Source organism: Lonchura striata, chromosome 36 (genome assembly GCF_046129695.1).
Source record: "Lonchura striata isolate bLonStr1 chromosome 36, bLonStr1.mat, whole genome shotgun sequence".
NCBI lineage: Eukaryota > Metazoa > Chordata > Aves > Passeriformes > Estrildidae > Lonchura > Lonchura striata.
This window is the reverse complement of record NC_134638.1, coordinates 859635-877342: the sequence shown is the minus strand read 5'-3', so window position 1 is coordinate 877342 and position 17708 is coordinate 859635. Positions and strand designations below refer to the sequence as shown.

Genomic DNA, 17708 nt, shown 5'->3' with positions numbered 1-17708 from the left:
ACAGTGGTGGCAGTGCTCCCTGTGGTGGCAATGGCATGGCTGTATGTGACAGCGGTGACAATGTTCTCTATGGTAGTAATGCCATTGCTGGCATGTGACAGCGATGACAGTAGTGACAGTGCTCCCTGTGGTGGCACCAACTCCTATGGTGGCAATGCTGTGGCTGGCATGTGACAGCAGTGACAATGTTCCCTATGGTGGCAATGACATGACTGGCATGTGGCAGTGGTGACAAATGAGCCCATGGTGGCACTGGCACAGCTGGCACCTGACAGCAGTGACAAATGACCCTGTGGTGGCACCAGGGTGGCTTTATTGGAGGTGGGGACATGGGGGGACCCCTCTTAGTCACGTGAGGGGCTCGGTGTCACCTGCAGAGTCCTCAGTGTCACCCACAGGCAGGTGCTGCTGTCCTCTGTGTCCCTGGTGGCAGCTGTGTCACCTGTGAAGGGTCAGCACAGCCCCATGTCACCTGTGTCCCCATGGTGTCACCTGTGCTCCCGTGTGTCCCCGTGTGTCACCTGCAGATACGTCCTCGTTGTTCTCGGTGTCACGCAGTCACTGAGGTCACTGTGTCACCCTCGGTGTCCTTGCTGTCCCCAGGGGTTCCCGTGGGGCTCTGGCTGTCCCTGGCCAGGTGACGTTTCTGCCGCAGGAGTTGCCGGTACCGGGCGGCCGCAGCTTCCACGGTGGCCTGGAGCTCGGCCACCTCCACGGCCAGCGTCACCCCTGGGGACAGGGGGACATCGGGGGGACCAAGGAGGTCATGGGGGCTGTGACCTTTAGACCTCCCCAGTTTTGGGGACACCACAGATTTGGGGTGTTCCCCCAATTCTTGGGCCACTCTGGGTTTGGGGACCTTTGGTGCTTTCTGGGGATCCCCCAGTTCCCCCCAGTCCCCCCCATCCTCACCCCTCTGGAAGCTGCCCTGGGCCTGCCGCAGAGTGGGGGGCACCAGGACCCCAAACCAGCCCAGGGGGTCTGTGGGGGGCCGGCTGGGGACCCCCCCTTTCTCAGGGGCTCCCCGGCGCTGCCGCAGCCCTGGGGGAGAGACAAAGGTCAGAGGAACCCCCCACCAAAAACAACTGAGTAACCCCCACCAAACACCCACAGGACCCCTCAGAACTCCCCAGCACCCACAGGACCCCTCAGAACCGCACCCCCCCAGCACCCCAAATTCTCCCCCCAGCCCCCATGGGTGACATCCCCAGGACCTCCAATCTGTCCCCAGCACCCACTGGGGACCTGGGGACCCCAACACCCACAGGACCCCTCCCCAAGGGACCCCAGAACCCCCCCAGGGACCACCCAGCCCCCCTCTCACCGTCACCCCCCCCCTGCTGGGGGTCGGGGTCCTCGGGGTCCCCCCCTGTTCCTGGCACCTCCTCAAAGTGGGGGCGTCCCTCTGGGTCCTGCCTGGGGGTGACACAGTGGGGACAGTGTCACCACCGTGCCCTGGTGTCCCTTGGCCACCACAGGGACATCCCAAGCATCCCCAGTCACCCCCCACACTGGGGACATCAGTGTCACCCCTGTGTCACCTCCCCAAACTGGGGACACCCCAATGTCCTCATGTCCCTCCCTGTGTCTCTGTCCCCTCCCTGAATGTCCCCAATGTCCTCATATCCCTCCCTGTGTCCCTGCCACCCCCCACTGAGTGTCCCCCAATGTCCCAGTGTCCCTGTCCCCTCTGTCCCCCACCTGTGGCACACACGGACTCGGGGCACCATGGTGGCCCCATACTGCAGGGACGAGACGCGGTGACAGCCCAGGGAGTAACGGGCCTGAGCCAGGGACAGCCACCCCTGCGGGGACATCGGGGACATTGGGGACACAGCGGGGGGACATTCACCCCTGTGGGGTCATCGGGGACATTGGGGACACAGCGGGGGGACATTCACCCCTGTGGGGTCATCGGGGACGCTGGGGACACAGCGGGGGCACAGCCACCCCTGTGGGAACATCAGGGACATCGGGGTCACAGCAGGGGGACAGCCACCCCTTGAAGGGGACACAGGGACATGGCACTAGGGACAGTCACCCGGGGGGACACAGGTGCCACCCTGGCATGTCCCTTTGTGTCCCCACAGTGGGTGACATGTCCCCCACAGGATGTCCCAGGACGGGTGGTGTGTCCCCAGGCACGTCCCCACAGCAGGGAAGTGTCCCCAGCTGTGTCCCCATGGGGCTGGCACACCCCTGTGGCAGGTGGCACCTGCCCGGTGTGTCCCTGTGGCAGGTGGCACCTCCTCGCACGTGTCCCCACGAGGGGTGGCGTGTCCCCCTGTGTCCCTGCCGTGTTCCCGTGTCCCCTCACCTGCCGCAGGTGCTGCTCCAGCTGCTCCCGCCGCTGCTGCAGCAGCTCCAGCGCCTCCATCACCTCCAGCGCGGCCTCGTCCAGCGACAGCGACAGCGACCCTGCGGTTGTGGGGGGGGACACGGCTCAGGACCCCAACCAACACCCGGGGGGACACCTGCGGCTCCCCCAGACCCACCAGAACCGCTCCCCCCCGCCCGGGGACCGGCCCGGAGTCCCCGCGGTGCCACCCGCGTCCCGGGACCCCCCAGGCCCTCACAGACCCCACCAAAACTCCCCCAGGGCCCCGGAAACCCGCTCACAAAACCCTCGGGATCCCTGAGACCCCCCCCAAAACGTTCCCGGTCTCCTGGAGACCCCCAGAAAAGCCCCCGAGACCCCCACCGAACATCCCCGGGACCCCCAGAGATCCCCAAACCCCGCGGAGCCCCCAGACCTCCCTCACCGTCCATCGCCGCCCTCACCGCGGCCTCAGGCCTGGCCCCGCCTCGTCCAATCGCAGCCCGCCCCGACACTTCTCGACCAATCAGCGAGCGCAGCACGCCGGAGGGCGGGGCCTGCGTGAGGCCCGGCACAGCAGCGGGGTGAAGCCCACCCGGCCGCCATCTCGAGTGAGGGCGCGGCGTTTTCCGCCCCTTTCCGGCAGCACCGCGCGCTCCCATTGGACCAGCAGCGCTCGGCCAATGGGAAGCGGTGGTACTGGGAGGTGCCGGCGTGTGAGGAGCGGCGCGGAGCCATCGCGACCATGGTGAGGGGCGCGGGGTTGGGTCGGTGGTCCCGTGTCCCCCCATGTCCCCGCCTGTACCCCACCCTCATGGTGCCTCTGGCCTCCCTCCGTGTCTCCCATGCTCTCATTTCCATGCCCCTCACAACGAGCCCTCCCCCCTGCCCAGTGTCCCCATGTCCCCCCTCACGCGTCCCTCACTCCGTGTCCGCTGTCCCCTGATTCCCCCTGATGATGTCCCCGCTGTCCCCCGCTGTCCCCCATCCCTCGGCCCCTCGGCTCCCCCGCCGTGCCCCCCACCCTCTCATGTCCCCCTCACCGGGCCCGTCCCCGCACCCCGCCGGTGTCCCCGCCGGTGTCACCTCCGCCTGTCCCCGCGTGGCAGCTGCGGCGCCAGGCCCGGGAGCGCCGGGAGTACCTGCAGCGCCGGGCCAGGGAGCAGCAGCAGCAGCGGCAGCGGGAGCGCAGGGAGAGCCTGCGGCGGGCGCTCGACGGTACCGGGGCACGGGGAGGGGGAACAGAGGGGCTGGGAGGGGGGCAAAGGGACCGGGGAGAATTTGGGGGGCTTACAGGGGGCTGGGGGGGAGTTAAGAAGAGATCCCGGATGTGTGAAAAGGGGGCTGGGGGCGGCAGAGGAGATTTGGAGGAGGTGAGGAGAGTTTTGGGGGGATACAGAGGACTTTAAGGGGGTTGGGGGATGTTTGGGGTTGTTAAAGAGGAGCTAAGAGGGGACATGGGGGTGCTGCAGGCCCGGGGGGTTATGTGGGGCTGGGGTATTGGAATGGGGAGGGTTGGGGGTCCTGTCTGAGCCCCCCCGTTTCTCTCCCCCCTCCCCAGAGAATCGGCTGCTGCCCACGGAGCTGCGGCGCGAGGCGCTGGCCCTGCAGAAGGAGCTCGAGTTCGACTTCCAGGCACCGGGGGGTGAGAGGGACCCCGAAACTGGGGGAGAGGGACCCCCAAACTGGGGGAGAGGGACCCCCAAATCAGGATGGGAGGGTAGAGGGAGGGGACCCCCAAGTTGGAGGTGATTGGAATTTCCAAATGCAGGGGTGGGGGACAGGCAAGACCCTTGAATGGTGGTCTAGACCCCAAAGTGGGGAGAAGGGAATCTTGAGGCAGGAGGGAGGCAGCCCCAAAAAATACCTAAAAAAAGAGACTGATCTCATTTTTAGAAGTTTCCCCAAATTCCCTGTGGGTTTCTAAGTTTCCCACATAAGATTAAATTCACCGCAAAATGAGTGTGAGGTTGCACCAACACCCACAGTCTGGGCTGCACCCCAAATCTGAGCCTTCTTTTCCCAAAATGGCAATTAACCCCATGTCCCCCCAAAATCCCCCCGGAACCCCGACTCTGAACTGACCCCGATGACCCTGGGGTGGGTGTGGCTGCAGGGGGTGTGGCCTGACAAAGCCCCGCCCCCAGAGACAGGTGACAGCCAGGATGATGAGTACAGGTGGGCGGGGCTGGAGCCCCCCAAGGTGATGGTGACCACCTCCCGAGACCCCAGCGCCCGCCTGCGGCTCTTCGCCAAGGTGGGCATGGCCGGGTTTGGGTGTGGTCTGTGGTGGGTGGGGCTGGGTTTGGGTGGGGCTCTGTTGTGGGTGGAGCCAGGTTTGGGTGTGGTCTGGGGTGGGTGGGGCTCTGGGGTGGGTGGGGCCATATTTGGGTGTGGTCTGGGTGGGCGTGGTCATGTTTGGGTGTGGTCTGAGGTGGGTGGAGCTGGTTTTGGGTGTGGTCTGGGGTGGGTGGGGCCATGTTTGGGTGTGGTCTGGGGTGGGTGGGGCCATGTTTGGGTGTGGTCTCGGGTGGGTGGGGCCAGGTTTGGGTGTGGTCTCGGGTGGGTGGGGCCAGGTTTGGGGTCAGTGGGGCTTTGGGCTGAGTTTGGGTGTGGCTCTGAGGTGGGCCAGGGGATGGGTGTGTCATTGTCACCCTGTGCTAGGGTGACAGACTTGGGGACATGTGGGGGTGATCTGGGGGACATGGGGGAGGTGATGTGGGGGACACTGGGACGTGATTTGGGGGATACAGGGAGTAATGATTTGGGGGATTTGGGGGGTTATCTGGGGGACATGGGGGCAGTGATTTGGGGGACACATGGACGCTGTAATGGCACAAGCGGGGGGACGCTGGGTGAAGGGGTGACACGGGCAGGGCGTGGCTCAGTGTCCCCGTGTCCCCGTCCCCAGGAGCTGTGCCTGCTGCTGCCGGGGGCTCGCCGCATGAACCGGGGCCGTGCCGAGCTGGGCGCTCTGGTGGGCGCGTGCCGGGCCGCGGGGGTCACCGACCTGCTGGTGCTGCACGAGACCCGCGGGCGGCCCGGTCAGTGCCAGGCGGGGCTGCTGGAGGGGCTGGGGTCACCTTTTGGGGTCTCTGCTTGGAGGGGAGGGGCTGAGGGTGATGCCCTGGGAAGGCTGAGCTAGAGCAGAGCTAGACAAAATTAATTAATAAAGCAGGGATTTATTAAAAGGATCTCCGCAATGGATCCACCTTGGGCTGCACCCAAATGAACCAAAATGGTCACGAAATGGATAACCATTCACAGGGTCTTACACTTTTATTAGTTTTGGTCTATTTGTATATTTGAGCTAATTGTCCAATTTTAGCTTTAACCCATTAAGTCCCATCCTTCTTTTCCTCTCTCCAGCCCACATTGTTTATATTTTGGTACTGAGATTTGGATCATTGTCCTTGGTGCCCAGCTGGAGAAGGAATTGTTTTGTCTCCCTGCTCTGTGCAGAGAGCTCACCACCCCATAATACGCAGCCCAAACCCACACACTAAAGCAGCACAAAATGTGAAAAATAGAAAATCCAAAACCTGAGGTGTCAGGGGGGTGGGTGGGGCTAATCCCAAGGGGGTGTGGCCTGTTTTTGGGTGTGTCCTGACCAAGCCCCACACCCCCTAGACGGGCTGACCGTGTCCCACCTGCCCCACGGCCCCACTGCCCACTTCACCCTGAGCGGGGCCGTGCTGCGCCAGGAGGTTGGGGGGCTCGGGGGGGCCCCGCTGGCCGCCCCCCACCTGCTGCTGCTGCGCCTGGATTCCACCCTGGGAAAAAGGGTATGGTCGGGGGGGCGTGGGGAACGTGGGGGGGACAGGAGGGGACATGGGGGGCACACACCTGGGGGGATGGGAGGCATGGAGAATATGGGGAGGACATGGGGGACACACAGCTGGGGGATATGAGGGGATACAGAGGGGAATTTGGGGTACATGGGGGAGGAAATGGGGACACTGGGGAGGAGCACGGGAGGTCCCAGGGCTGGGGTGACCCTGTCCCCGTCCCTGTCCCCATCCCATTAGGTCGGGACCATCCTGAAGCACCTGTTCCCTGTTCCCCGTCCCGACAGCCGCCGCGTGGTGACCTTCGCCAACGAGGATGATGTCATTTTAGTGCGGTGGGTGACACGTGGGGACACGGGGACATGGACAGACCCCCCCCCCCCACCTCCGAGCCCCTCTGACCCCCCACTCCCCACAGGAACCACGTGTACCGGCGCCGGGGACGGACGGTGGAGCTGGAGGAGGTGGGACCCCGCTTCCAGCTGAGGCGTGAGTGTCCCCTGCTGTCCCCAACAGCCCTAAAAGTCCCCCTGGTGTCCCCAAATGTCCCAACAAACCCCCCTGTGTCCCCCCCCAGCCTACCTGATCCGCCTGGGCACCCTGGAGCAGGGGGACGCGGCCGACGTGGAGTGGCGCTGGCACCCATACACGGCCACGGCCCCCAAGCGCCGCCTGCTCAGCGCCACCTGAGCCCCCCAGCACCCCCCGACCACCGGGAGAGCCCCCCAGGTGGGGCCCACCTGCACACCTGAGACCACCTTGGCAGCTGGGACCCCTCTGGACTCCCCCAGGAACAGCCGGGTCTCTCACAATCACTTTTTATTTGTCATAATAAATGATTTTTTTTCTATATTGGGCTCGGTAAGGATCAGCCGGGTTCTGCTGCAGCCCCTCCTCTGTGGTGGGGAGGGGGCCCAGGGATCCGGACCCCCCCTCACACCCGGGACCACTCGGCTGGGGGGTCCCGCGGGCCCTTGGGCTTCCCAATGCGGAAGTTAAACCCTGGGGGGAGGAGCAGGAGGTCAGTAAGGGGTGGGCTGGACATTGATGCCCCCCCGAACCCCCAAACCCTTTCCAGACACCGAGACCCCCCCCAGGACACCAGGGACCTCCCCCCCATGCTCACCCAGGCAGGGGCCGCTGCCAGTGTCCGTGGGGGGGGTCACAACCTCATAGGCGCCATCCGTGGGTCTGGGGGAGCCTGAGGGGGGGACCAGGGTCCGAATTATCGGTCCTGGGCACCCCTGAGCCCCCCAAAACATGGGGGACCCCCCAAACCCCCCCACTCACCTGCCGGGCTGGGGGAGGGGCGGCGCACGGGGCTGCCCGGCAGCGAGCACGTGCCCGAGGGGGCGGAGTCTCGGCCGAAGGGGGCGTGGTCTCTGCCCAAGGGGGAGGGGCCTCTCCCCGCGGCCCCGCCCCCTCGGCGGGGCTTGTTGACCACGGCGTAGGTGACATCCATGGCGGGGGGCGCGGGGGGCTCGGCCGGCACCGAGACGCTCCTGGGGGGGCAGGGGAAGGGGCGGCGAGGGAGGGGACACCTGGCCGGGTCACCTGTCCCCGCTGGGAGCACTCACCTGAGCAGCGTGGGCCGCAGAGCCCGGCGGGCGACGGCGTCCTGGTACAGGGGGGGCTGGGGAGGCAGAGGGTCACCTGCGACCCCCAAACTGGGGCTGCCGGAGCTCCCGCGTCCCCCCAAACCTCTGGGGGCCCCCTGAGCTCTTGGGGTCCCCCCCGACCGGTCGGGTCCCTCCTTTCACTTCCCCTTTCCGGGGGCAGGAAGTGCTGAGCCGCCTTCGTGCCCCCACCCCGCCCCGGATGCCCGCGGCCCCCCGAGCTCGGGGCTGGCCCCCCCCACCCACAACAGGACCGGGGTCCCCCTCTCACCTGGACCCCGCGGGCCAGGCTGAGGTGGCCAGGGGGCGGTGGAGGCGCCATGGGGATCCAGGTGGGTCTCAGGTGTGAGGGGCACGGAGGGGACCTGGGGGGTTTTCAGTGCCCCGGGCCCCGCCCCCGGCTGGAGCCCAGCCCCTGGGCTGGAGCCTAAAGCTGCCCTGGGAATTCCCTGTGGCGCTCTGGGGGGGCTCCTGTGGGACCCTATGGACACTGCAGCGTCTGCAGGGGCTCTTCTGGGGCTCTCTGTGACTTCTTAGAGAACCTATAACCCCTGCAGCGAGTCTGGGGGGGCTCAGTAAACCCTACAGAGCCTCTGTAGAGAATTTGGGTGCTCTTATGGACTCTAAAGGGTCCCCTAAAGCTCTTGGGGTGCCTACAGAGCTCCTGGGGTCCCCTGAAGCCGCCCTGGCGCTCCTGTGGCTCCCGGAGCCCGCCCGGGAGGCGCTGAAGGCGCCGGGGGCCGGGCAGGAGGGGTCACACGGAGCCTGGGGAGCCCCCAAACCTTGAGGGGTCCCCGATGGCCCCGAGGGGGCGGGGCCGGGATCGCGCCGGCCCCGCCCCGCGCCACGAGCTGCGCCCCGCCCCGCGTGACGTCATGAAAGGGGTGGAGCGGGAGAACCCGCCAAAAAAGGCGTCGCCCCTTAGGCCCCGCCCCGCGCCCGCTGATTGGTGGCAGCGCGGCGGCCGCGCGGCGATTGGTGGAGGCGGCGGCGCGGTGACGTCACGGGGCGCGCGGCGCGGCGGCCCCGGAAGCGGCGGTGGCGGCGGGAGCGGGAGCGCGGCCGGTGAGCGCGCGCGGGGCGGGGACAGCGCGGGGGCGGGGCCAGGGGGCGGGGCCCGGTGGGGAGGGGGCGGCCCGGGGGCGATCGCCGGAGGGTGGGACTTAGCGAGGGGGCGGGGCGGCCCCGGGGCGCGGCTGATGTGATTTGGGGCGGGGCTATCGTTTTGGGGGCGTGGTTTAACTGTGGGGGCGTGGCCAGAGAGGCACGCGTGGGGTGTTCCGGGGTGAGGGTCGGTGGGGGCGTGGCCTATAAAACCACCAGGGCCGGGGCGTACCGAGTGGGACTGGAGGTGTGGCCGCAAGGTGTGGATTGGGGTGGGTGTGGCTTGTGGAGCCACGCCCCTGGTGACCCCACCCCACCTCCCCCACCTGCCAGCACCCAGGACCCCTGACCCCGCCCTTGGACAGGGCAGGGTGGGGCAGGGCGGGGCAGGAACAGCACAGGCACCGCCCCGGCGCCCCCTGCTGGTCACAGGTGAGGCAGAGATGGAGCCAGGGAGGACAGTGGACACGGCGTCCCCGAGCTGCCACCACAGCGGCGAGGATGAGGAGGAAGATGTGACAGCAGTGGCAGCCATGGCATCATCCGTGTGTCACCCTGCTGGGAATGAGGAGGAGGAGGACAAGGAGGTGGCAGCAGTGGTGACAGCCACAGTGTCCCTGGGGTGCCACTCCAGTGAGGAGGAGGAGGAGGAGGAGGTGGCAGTGGCCATGACACCCCAGGGTGGGCCATGTGGCAGGGATGAGGATGTGGTGACAGCAGTGACAGCGGAAGCAGCCACAACGTCCCAGGACTGTCATCCCGGTGAGGAGGAGGAGGTGACCACAGCAGGGACATCCCTGGGGTGTCCCCCACTTGGGGATGAGGAGGAGGAGGAGGTGACCACAGCAGTGACATCCCCGGGTGTTCAACCCAGTGAGGAGGAGATGACCATGGCAGCAACGTCCCCAGCACGGCCTCCTGTAGGGGATGAAGAGGAGGTGACAGCAGCAGTGACATCCCCAGAGAGTCACCCCAGTGAGGAGCAGGTGATGGCAGCAGTGACATCCCCAGTGTGTCACCCGGGCGAGGAAGAGGAGGAGGTGACGGCGGCGGTGACGGCAGCGGCGGCCACGTCGGCCCTGGGCGGGCGGCGTGGCGCAGACGAGGACGTGGCGGCCGCGGGCTGGCGAGCGCGGCGCAAACACGTGTTCGTGCTCAGCGAGGCCGGGAAGCCGATCTACTCCCGGCACGGCAACGAGGAGGCGCTGGCGGCCACCATGGGTGTCATGATGGCCCTCGTGTCCTTCATCCAGAGCGGCGGCAACGCCATCCGCGCCATCTGCTCCGGTACGGGACCAGCGGGGGGTGGACAAGGAACCCCTACATTTAGACAGACGCACCTGTGGGTAACCCCAAATCTGCACAGCCCCGCCCCCAGGTAGCCCTGAAACAGCCCCCACAGGTACAGCCATCCCTGCTCCAAACAGCCCCCTCCAAACACAACATCCCACCCCCAAAAGCACCTCTCCCAGGTACAGCTGAATCTACCAAATCAGCCTGCCCAGGTGCAACCAGCCCCCCTAAACTCTCTTCCCACCTAAACCCCTTCCTGGGTCCTACCACCCCGCTAAAAACCTTCCTGGTACAGCCACTCTCCAAAAACAACACACCCCAAAACAACACCCCTCCAGGTACATCTGTCTGCCCGAAAACCGACTTCCCCCCGCCTCCCTCCGTGTCCCCCCGCCCCGTGTGACCGCCGTGTCCCCTCTCTCCCCCGCAGAGGACCGCACGCTGGTGTTCGAGCAGCGGGGCCCGCTGCTGCTGGTGTCGGTGTCCCGCACGCGGCAGTCGGCGGCGCAGCTGCGGCGGGAGCTGGCCTTCGTGCACGAGCAGATCCTGTCGCTGCTGACCCGCGGGGGCATCGCCCGCGTCTTCGCTCGACGCCGCGGCTTCGACCTGCGCCGGCTGCTGGCGGGCGCCGAGGCCGTGCTGGACCGGCTGCTCTGCGGGGCCGCGGCCGACGGGCGGCTGCTGCTGGGGGCCGCTCGCTGCCTGCCCCTGCCCGGGGGGCTCCGCCGCGCCGTGTCCGGGGCGCTCCGCCGCGCCGCCGCCGCCGCCCGCCCCGCGCCCGCCCTGGCCGTGCTGGCGGCTCGGGGCCGCCTGGTGACGGCGGCGCGGCAGCGGGCGCTGGCCGAGGGCGGGCGGCTGTGCGCCAGCGACCTCCATCTGCTGCTCAACCTGCTGGGCGGCAGGGCGGGCGCGGGGGCGGGCGAGGTGTGGACCCCCGTGTGCTTGCCCCGTTTCAACCCCGACGGGTACTTCTACGCGTACGCGGCGCGGCTGGGCGAGGAGGAGGAGGAGGAGGAGGGCGTGACGCTGATCCTGCTGTCCACGGAGCGAGAGGGGTTCTACGCGGCGGCGGCGTGCCGGCGGCAGCTGGAGGACACGCTGCGGGCGCAGGGCTGGCTGGCCGAGCTGGCGGCGGCCGTGCGAGGGGGAGCGGGGTACGGCCCGTCCCGCCCCGGCGCCCCCGAGCTCCGGCACTTCCTCTACAAACCCTTGGAGGGGCCGGAGGAGATGCAGCAGCTGCCGCAGTTCACCAGGTGGGCGGGGATGGGGGGGACACGCCAGAATTGAGGGGGTTGGGGGTATCCCTGACCTTCACCTGACCTCCGTGTCCCACTTCCCTCACCTGGGGGACTTCCCTGGCTGCAGCCCGGAGCTGGAGGAGCCCTACACCAGCGAGGAGGAGCAGCACCGGCTCTTCGACCTGTACCACTACCTGCACAGCCGTGTGCACAGCCCGCACCGGCCCCTGCGCCTGCTCTACCACGTAGCTGAGAAGGAAACGCTGCTGGCCTGGGTGAGCCGCGGGCAAGGAGCCGTCAGCAGGGCCCAGAGCCAGCAGCACGGGGTTTGTGCTGTCCTGAGAAGATTCCAGAGTTAGCGGGGGCCTCTGGCTGGTGGTGCTGTCAGTAGATCCCACGATTAAGAGGGTGCTCGGTGTCAGTGGGGTCAGTAAATCCCACGATTAATGGGGTTCTCACTGGCAGTGCCGTCAGTAAATCCCACAGTTAATGGGATGCTCAGTGTCAATGCCATCAGTAAATCCCACAGTTAACAGGATGTTCACTGGCAGTGCTGTCAGTAAATCCCACAATTAATGGGATGCTCGTTATCAGTGCTGTCAGTAAATCCCACAATTAACGGGATGCTCGGTGTCGGTGCCATCCCACAATTAATGGGATGCTCAGTGTCAGTGCTGTCAGTAAATCCCACAATGGGATGCTCCCTGGCAGTGCTGTCAGTAGATCCCAGTTAATGGGATGCTCGGTGTCAGTGCTATCAGTAAATCCCACAATTAACGGGATGCTCGGTGTCAGTGCCATCCCACAATTAATGGGATGCTCATTGGCAGTGCTGTCAGTAAATCCCACGGTTAACAGGCACGGATTCCCACAGGTGACCAGCAAGTTCGAGCTGTACAGCTGCTTCAGCCCGCTGGTGACGAAGGCGGGCGCCATCGCCGTGCTGACCAAGCTGCTGCGCTGGCTCAAGAAGGAGGAGGACTGGCTGTTCATCCGCTACCCGGCACCGTTCTGCGCCGCGCCCGCGCGCCCCGAGGGGCCCGAGCCCGAGGGCTGACAATAAACACTGAGACCAAGGGGAGAGTCCTGAGTCCGGGGGAACTGGGGGGTGAGGGGACACGGCCTGAAGGGTGAAGGGTTGGGGGGACATCCTGAGGGATGTGGGGACAAGGGACATCCTGAGGGGTGAAGGGACGGGGGGACATCCTGAGGGATGTGGGGATAAGGGACATCCTGAGGGGTGAAGGGATGGGGGGACATCCTGAGGGATGTGGGGATGGAGGACATCCTGAGGGGTGAAGGGATGGGGGGACATCCTGAGGGATGTGGGGACAAGGGACATCCTGAGGGATGTGGGGACGGGGGACATCCTGAGGGGTGAAGGGATGGGGGGACATCCTGAGGGATGTGGGGATAAGGGACATCCTGAGGGGTGAAGGGACAGGGGGACATCCTGAAGGATGTGGGGACGGAGGACATCCTGAGGGGTGAAGGGATGGGGGGACATCCTGAGGGATGTGGGGACAAGGGACACCCTGAGGGATGAAGGGACAGGAGGACATCCTGAGGGGTGAAGGGATGGGGGACAACCTGAGGGGTGATGGGACATCTTGAGTGATGTGGGGACAAGGGAATCCTGAGGGGTGGGGGAATGTGGGGACATCCTGAGGGATGAAGGGATGGGAGGACATCTTGAGTGATGTGGGGACAAGGGACATCCTGAGGGGTGAAGGGATGGGGGAATATCCTGAGGGGTGAGGGGATGAAGGAAACAGGGAGAGGAGATGAGAACAGCAACAGAGTAGGGAGAAAAGGGAACAAAAAATGACAGGAATGAGGGAGAGAAAATGGGGAGAAAACCTGAAAGAAAAGGTGGGTAAGAGCAGACAGTAAAGAGCAGACAGCAAAGAGAGGGATGAGAGGACAGAAATCAGTGGGAAAACATGTGAGGAAATGGTGGGAAAATGTGACAGGAAGGGCTGGAACAAGTGACAAGAAACAGAGGGCAAAAATAGACGGGAAAGGGAGCAGGAAAGAGGGAAGAGAATATGATGGAAGAAGTGACAGATTGGGGGTGAAAAGGGGACAGAAAATGACATCAGGAAGGGAGAGAAGCAGCTGGAAAAGGAGACAAAAATTAAGGCAAAATGTGGATGGAAAATGGTGGGAAGATGTGATGGGGAAAGGTAGAAAAATGTGAGAAAAAAAGGGTGGGAAAACATGAGGGGAAAAGGTGGGGAAATGTGAGGCAAAAAAGTAGGAAATTAGAAGGGAAATGGTGTGAAAATGAGGGGGGAAGGCAGGGAAACATGAGGGGGAAGGGTGGGAAAAATTAGGGAAAAAGCAGGAAAATGTTAGTGGGAAAGGGCGGGAAAAGGGTGGGAAAACGTGAGGGGAAAAAGGCAAAAAAACATGAGGGGAGGAAAAAAGGCAAGAAAACGGGAGGGGAGAAAAAAGGCGGGAAAACGTGAGGGGAGGAAAAAAGGCAGGAAAACGTGAGGGGAGAAAAAAGGCGGGAAAACGTGAGGGGAGAAAAAAGGCGGGAAAACGTGAGGGGAGGAAAAAAGGCGGGAAAACGTGAGGGGAGGAAAAAAGGCGGGAAAACGTGAGGGGAGGAAAAAGACAGGAGAACGTGTGGGGGAAAAGGGTGGGAAAACCTGAGAAAATAGGAAGGATAGCAGCTGAGAAAGCTGCAGAAAGAAGGTGAGGGCAAATGGGGGATGAAAAGGGACAAAATGTAAGGACACAAGACAGAAGGGTGTGAAAAGAGGACTGGAAAGAGGGTGTGGGTGACAGAAAATGGAGCAAGAGGGAAATGAGGGACAGAAATGAAAGGGACAGAGGCGGCAGGAACTGGAGGAAAGAGGTGACAGGAATGGGAGAAACCCTGGAGAAAAGAGATAAGGAGGGAGGAAATGGTGAAGTGTGACAGAAAATGTGGGGCTGAGGGTTGGAAAAGGGGAACTAAGAAGACGACAAAGATGACAGGAGGGGACAAACCAGTGCCCACCATCATCATCTGCTGTGTCCCTACCGTGTACCCCTGTGTCCCCTCCATGTACCCCTGTGTCTCCGCTGTGTACCCCTGTGTCCCCTCCATGTACCTCTGTGTCCCCTCCATGTACCCCTGTGTCTCCGCTGTGTACCCTTGTGTCCCCTCCATGTACTCTGTGTCCCCTCCATGTACCCTGTGTCCCCTCCGTGTACCCTCCGTCCCCTCCATGTACCCTGTGTCCCCACATGTTCCTGCAGGCTCAGTGATGGACCTGAACCCACGCAGTGAGAGGCTCTACAGCCAGGACCCCCCAAGACCGCCCTGTGTCCCAGTGTCCCCCCGCCCCAGGGGCCAGGCGGTCTCGGGTGTCCCCAGGAGGGGCAATGTCCCTGCGTCCTGCCCAGTTCCCCCCTCAGGTCCCCCTGGGGGGATCCCACAGCTGGAGGTGCTGCTGAGGCAGATGCACAGCCTGCAGAAAGGTGAGTGTGAGGAGCCCTGTGCTCCCCCATATTCCCATGTCCCACATGCCCTCCTGTGCTCCCTCATGTGCCTGCCACGTCCCCCTGTGTCCCATGCGTCCCTCTCTCTGTCCCACCATGTCCCACAGTCCGTGAGACCACGGCACAGGAGCTGGTGAAGGCACAAGACTGCAGTGAGGGGTTGCGGCAGCACCTGGAGCAGCGTGAGTCACCTGGGGGGACACTGAGGGGTCTGGGGGATCCCTTAGGGGTCTGGAGGGGGACACTGAGATGTTTGGGGGATCCCTTAGGGGTCTGGAGGGGGACACTGAGAGGTTTGGGGGATCCCTTAGGGGTCTGGAGGGGGACACTAAGATGTTTGGGGGATCCCTTAGGGGTCCGGAGGGGGACACTGAGAGGTTTGGGGGATCCCTTAGGGGTCTGGAGGGGGACACTGAGATGTTTGGGGGATCTCTGAGGGGTCTGGAGGGGGATATAGAGAGGAGTTTTGGTGGGGGACACTGAGAGAGGGTCTGGAGGCGGACGCTGAGGGGTCTGGGGACACACAGAGAGGGGTCTGTAGGGTCCTTGGGTGGTGTGTAGGGATCCTGAGGGGTTTGCGGGGACAGAGGGCTCTGAGCTCATTGCCCCCTCCCCACAGTGGACCAGCGCAAGGAGGCACTGGAGAGGTCCTGGCAGCAGGTGCAGGGTGAGCCCAGGGGCCTTGGGGTCTTTGGGGCCCCCCCAAAACCTCCCCTGATGCCCCCTGGACCTCTAGCCCCCTTGACCCCCATGATTCCCTGACCCTTGTGGCCCCTCCTGACTCCCCCACACAGAGGGACCCCCTTGGCCCCTGTGACCCCCTGACCCCTCTGACCTCAACCCCTGTGACCCCCTGTGACCCCCTGTGACCCCCCAGAGTCACTGCAGAGAGCGCAGCTGCAAGGGAAGGAGGTGGAGGCCAAAGGCCAGAGGTGAGTGGGAACACCTGTGACCCTCCTCAACCTCACCTGTGCCCCCCCCCCAAAACACACCTGGTGGCCCCTGACCCCCCACAGGCACTGCGGGCTCTGCCTGGAGCAGCAGCAGGACATGGAAGGGACAAAGCAGCACTGGAAGCAGCTGAAAGACCTGCGCCGGGGACACAGGTGGGGCTGAGGGACACAGGTGGGGCTGGGGGACACAGGTGGGGCTGGGGACACAGGTGGGGCTGGGGGACACAGCCTGAGGGACACAGGTGGGGCTGGCGGACACAGGTAGGGCTGGGGGACACAGCCTGAGGGATACAGGTGGGGCTGGGGGACACAAGTGGGCTGGGGGTGGCACCAGGTGACCCACACAGGTCATGTGGCCACCGTGTCACCCCTGTGTCCCCTCACCCTCAGGTGGCAGCACTGCCAGCAGCTCGAGTCCATCATGGAGGAGCTCAAGCACCTGCGTGTCACACACGTAAGCCCGGGGCTGGGGTCCCTCACACACCTGGGGGTCCTGGCACACCTGGGTGTCCTGGCACACCCTGGGATCACACACCCTGTCCCCTGCTCCGTGTCCCCCTCCCACCACTGTCCCCCCACAGGCTCCGGCCCACCTGGAGGCTGAACTGGTGCAGCTGGAGAAGATGGAGGAGAAGTGGCTGAGCTGGGGTGAGCCCCTGACACCTGAATGACCCCCAGGACCCCCTTCAGACACCCCAGTGACCCCTGCCAACACCTGAGTGATCTCCTGACCGGCCCTGGGCCACCTGAGCCCCTCTCCCACAAGCCCCTGAGTGACCCCCTGGACACCTGAGCCCCCCCAAACCCAGGTGTGCCCCCTTGGGCTGACCGGTGTCCCCCCCTTGCGCAGAGCGCCGTGTGATGGACACGGAGGAGCAGCTGGGCCCACAGGCACCTGTGCTCAGGTGAGTGCCCAGCTCTGGCCCCGCCCCGCCAAGGTGGCCCCGCCCACTCAGGCCTGGCCCCGCCCCCTAACCCCCATTCTCGCAGGCGATTGGTGCAGCAGGACCAGGAGGGGGCGGAGCGACAGCTGGAGGTGGAGCTGGGCCGGCAGCAGCTGAGCCGGCAGCGCCGTGACAGGTGTGTGACCTCTGGGACAGGTGTGGGACAGGTGTGGGACACCTGGGACAGGTGTGGGACCCCTGGGACAGGTGTGTGACCTCTGGGACAGGTGTGGGACAGGTGTGGGACACCTGGTACAGGTGTGGGACCTCTGGGACAGGTGTGGGACAGGTGTGGGACCCCTGGGACAGGTGTGGGACAGGTGTGGGACCCCTGGGACAGGTGTGTGACCTCTGGGACAGGTGTGGGACAGATGTGGGACACCTGGGACAGCTGTGTGACCTCTGGGACAGGTGTGGAACACCTGGGACAGGTGTGGGACCCCTGGGACAGGTGTGTGACACCTGTGACAGGTGTGGGACAGGTGTGTGACACCTGTGACAGGTGTGGGACAGGTGTGTGACAGGTGTGTGACACCTGGTACAGGTGTATGACCTCTGGGACAGGTGTGTGACACCTGGGACAGGTGTGTGACAGGTGTGGGACACCTGGGACAAGTGTGTGACCTCTGGGACAGGTGTGTGACAAGTGTGGGACCCCTGGGACAGGTGTGTGGGACAGGTGTGGCCCTGTCACCTGGCCCCACCCACCTCTGGCCCCGCCCCCAGGTTGGCCGAGGAGCTGCAGCAGCTGCAGCGCCCCCTGGAGGCTCAGCCAGAGTGATGGGGACAAGATGGACACACCCCACGGGACACCTGTGCCACACCTCTGCGTGTTACCTGCGCGCCACCTGTGCCTGCCGTGTTCTCATGTCCCCCATTGTCCCCCTCTGGTCCCCAAAGCTCCCCCATGTCCCCCATTGTCCCTCAAGTTCCCCCCATCCTCCCCACATTTCCCAATTG

At 64.7% G+C, this 17708-nt stretch overlaps 3 protein-coding genes and 2 long non-coding RNA genes across 6 annotated transcripts; 2 read left to right on the top strand and 3 right to left on the bottom strand.

The window, feature by feature from the left end:
- Positions 1–296: 296 nt before the first annotated feature.
- VMA22 (vacuolar ATPase assembly factor VMA22) lies at positions 297–2802 on the bottom strand. Of its 2 annotated transcripts, XM_077789606.1 has the most exons (7): positions 2763–2802; positions 2318–2418; positions 1702–1805; positions 1325–1416; positions 913–1041; positions 522–729; positions 297–442 (listed from the first exon to the last, which is right to left on the bottom strand). In XM_077789606.1, the coding sequence occupies exons 1-6, from the start codon at positions 2767–2769 to the stop codon at positions 551–553; spliced, it is 612 nt and encodes a 203-aa protein (XP_077645732.1). In that variant the 5' UTR covers positions 2770–2802; the 3' UTR covers positions 297–442; positions 522–550. The 2 variants fall into 2 exon arrangements, with proteins under 2 accessions (XP_077645732.1, XP_077645733.1); XM_077789607.1 differs by lacking the exon at positions 913–1041 and having other exon boundaries at positions 2754–2781.
- Positions 2803–3024: 222 nt separating this feature from the next.
- IMP4 (IMP U3 small nucleolar ribonucleoprotein 4) lies at positions 3025–6957 on the top strand. Its single transcript, XM_077789605.1, has 9 exons — positions 3025–3065; positions 3427–3535; positions 3879–3962; positions 4465–4574; positions 5229–5361; positions 5948–6102; positions 6346–6440; positions 6524–6594; positions 6683–6957. Exons 1-9 carry the CDS (start codon positions 3063–3065, stop codon positions 6793–6795), a joined length of 873 nt encoding a protein of 290 aa, XP_077645731.1. The 5' UTR covers positions 3025–3062; the 3' UTR covers positions 6796–6957.
- Positions 6910–7305, bottom strand: LOC144247910 (uncharacterized). Its single transcript, XR_013341373.1, has 2 exons — positions 7232–7305; positions 6910–7107 (listed from the first exon to the last, which is right to left on the bottom strand). It is a non-coding gene; the product is annotated as an uncharacterized LOC144247910 (long non-coding RNA).
- Positions 7306–7505: 200 nt separating this feature from the next.
- LOC144247909 (uncharacterized) lies at positions 7506–8106 on the bottom strand. Its single transcript, XR_013341372.1, has 3 exons — positions 7993–8106; positions 7683–7738; positions 7506–7607 (listed from the first exon to the last, which is right to left on the bottom strand). It is a non-coding gene; the product is annotated as an uncharacterized LOC144247909 (long non-coding RNA).
- A 616-nt stretch (positions 8107–8722) lies between these two features.
- Positions 8723–12432, top strand: MON1B (MON1 vesicular trafficking associated B). Its single transcript, XM_021550489.2, has 5 exons — positions 8723–8786; positions 9166–10112; positions 10549–11371; positions 11484–11631; positions 12231–12432. The coding sequence occupies exons 2-5, from the start codon at positions 9269–9271 to the stop codon at positions 12411–12413; spliced, it is 1998 nt and encodes a 665-aa protein (XP_021406164.2). The 5' UTR covers positions 8723–8786; positions 9166–9268; the 3' UTR covers positions 12414–12432.
- The last annotated feature ends 5276 nt before the right edge of the window (positions 12433–17708 follow it).

What these genes read in the sequence shown, in the direction of transcription:
- MON1B (XM_021550489.2), top strand. Translation starts at nt 9,269, where the DNA reads ATGGAGCCAGGGAGGACAGTGGACACGGCGTCCCCGAGCTGCCACCAC. An exon ending in CATCCGCGCCATCTGCTCCG is followed by an intron (nt 10,113 to 10,548) that starts GTACGGGACCAG and finishes TCTCCCCCGCAG; the next exon opens with AGGACCGCACGCTGGTGTTC. An exon ending in AGGAAACGCTGCTGGCCTGG is followed by an intron (nt 11,632 to 12,230) that starts GTGAGCCGCGGG and finishes GGATTCCCACAG; the next exon opens with GTGACCAGCAAGTTCGAGCT.
- IMP4 (XM_077789605.1), top strand. An exon ending in CGACTTCCAGGCACCGGGGG is followed by an intron (nt 3,963 to 4,464) that starts GTGAGAGGGACC and finishes CCCCGCCCCCAG; the next exon opens with AGACAGGTGACAGCCAGGAT. An exon ending in ACCCCGCTTCCAGCTGAGGC is followed by an intron (nt 6,595 to 6,682) that starts GTGAGTGTCCCC and finishes GTCCCCCCCCAG; the next exon opens with CCTACCTGATCCGCCTGGGC.
- VMA22 (XM_077789606.1), bottom strand. An exon ending in TGGAGCAGCACCTGCGGCAG is followed by an intron (nt 1,806 to 2,317) that starts GTGAGGGGACAC and finishes ATGTCCCCGCAG; the next exon opens with GGGTGGCTGTCCCTGGCTCA. An exon ending in CCAGCAGGGGGGGGGTGACG is followed by an intron (nt 1,042 to 1,324) that starts GTGAGAGGGGGG and finishes TCTCTCCCCCAG; the next exon opens with GGCTGCGGCAGCGCCGGGGA.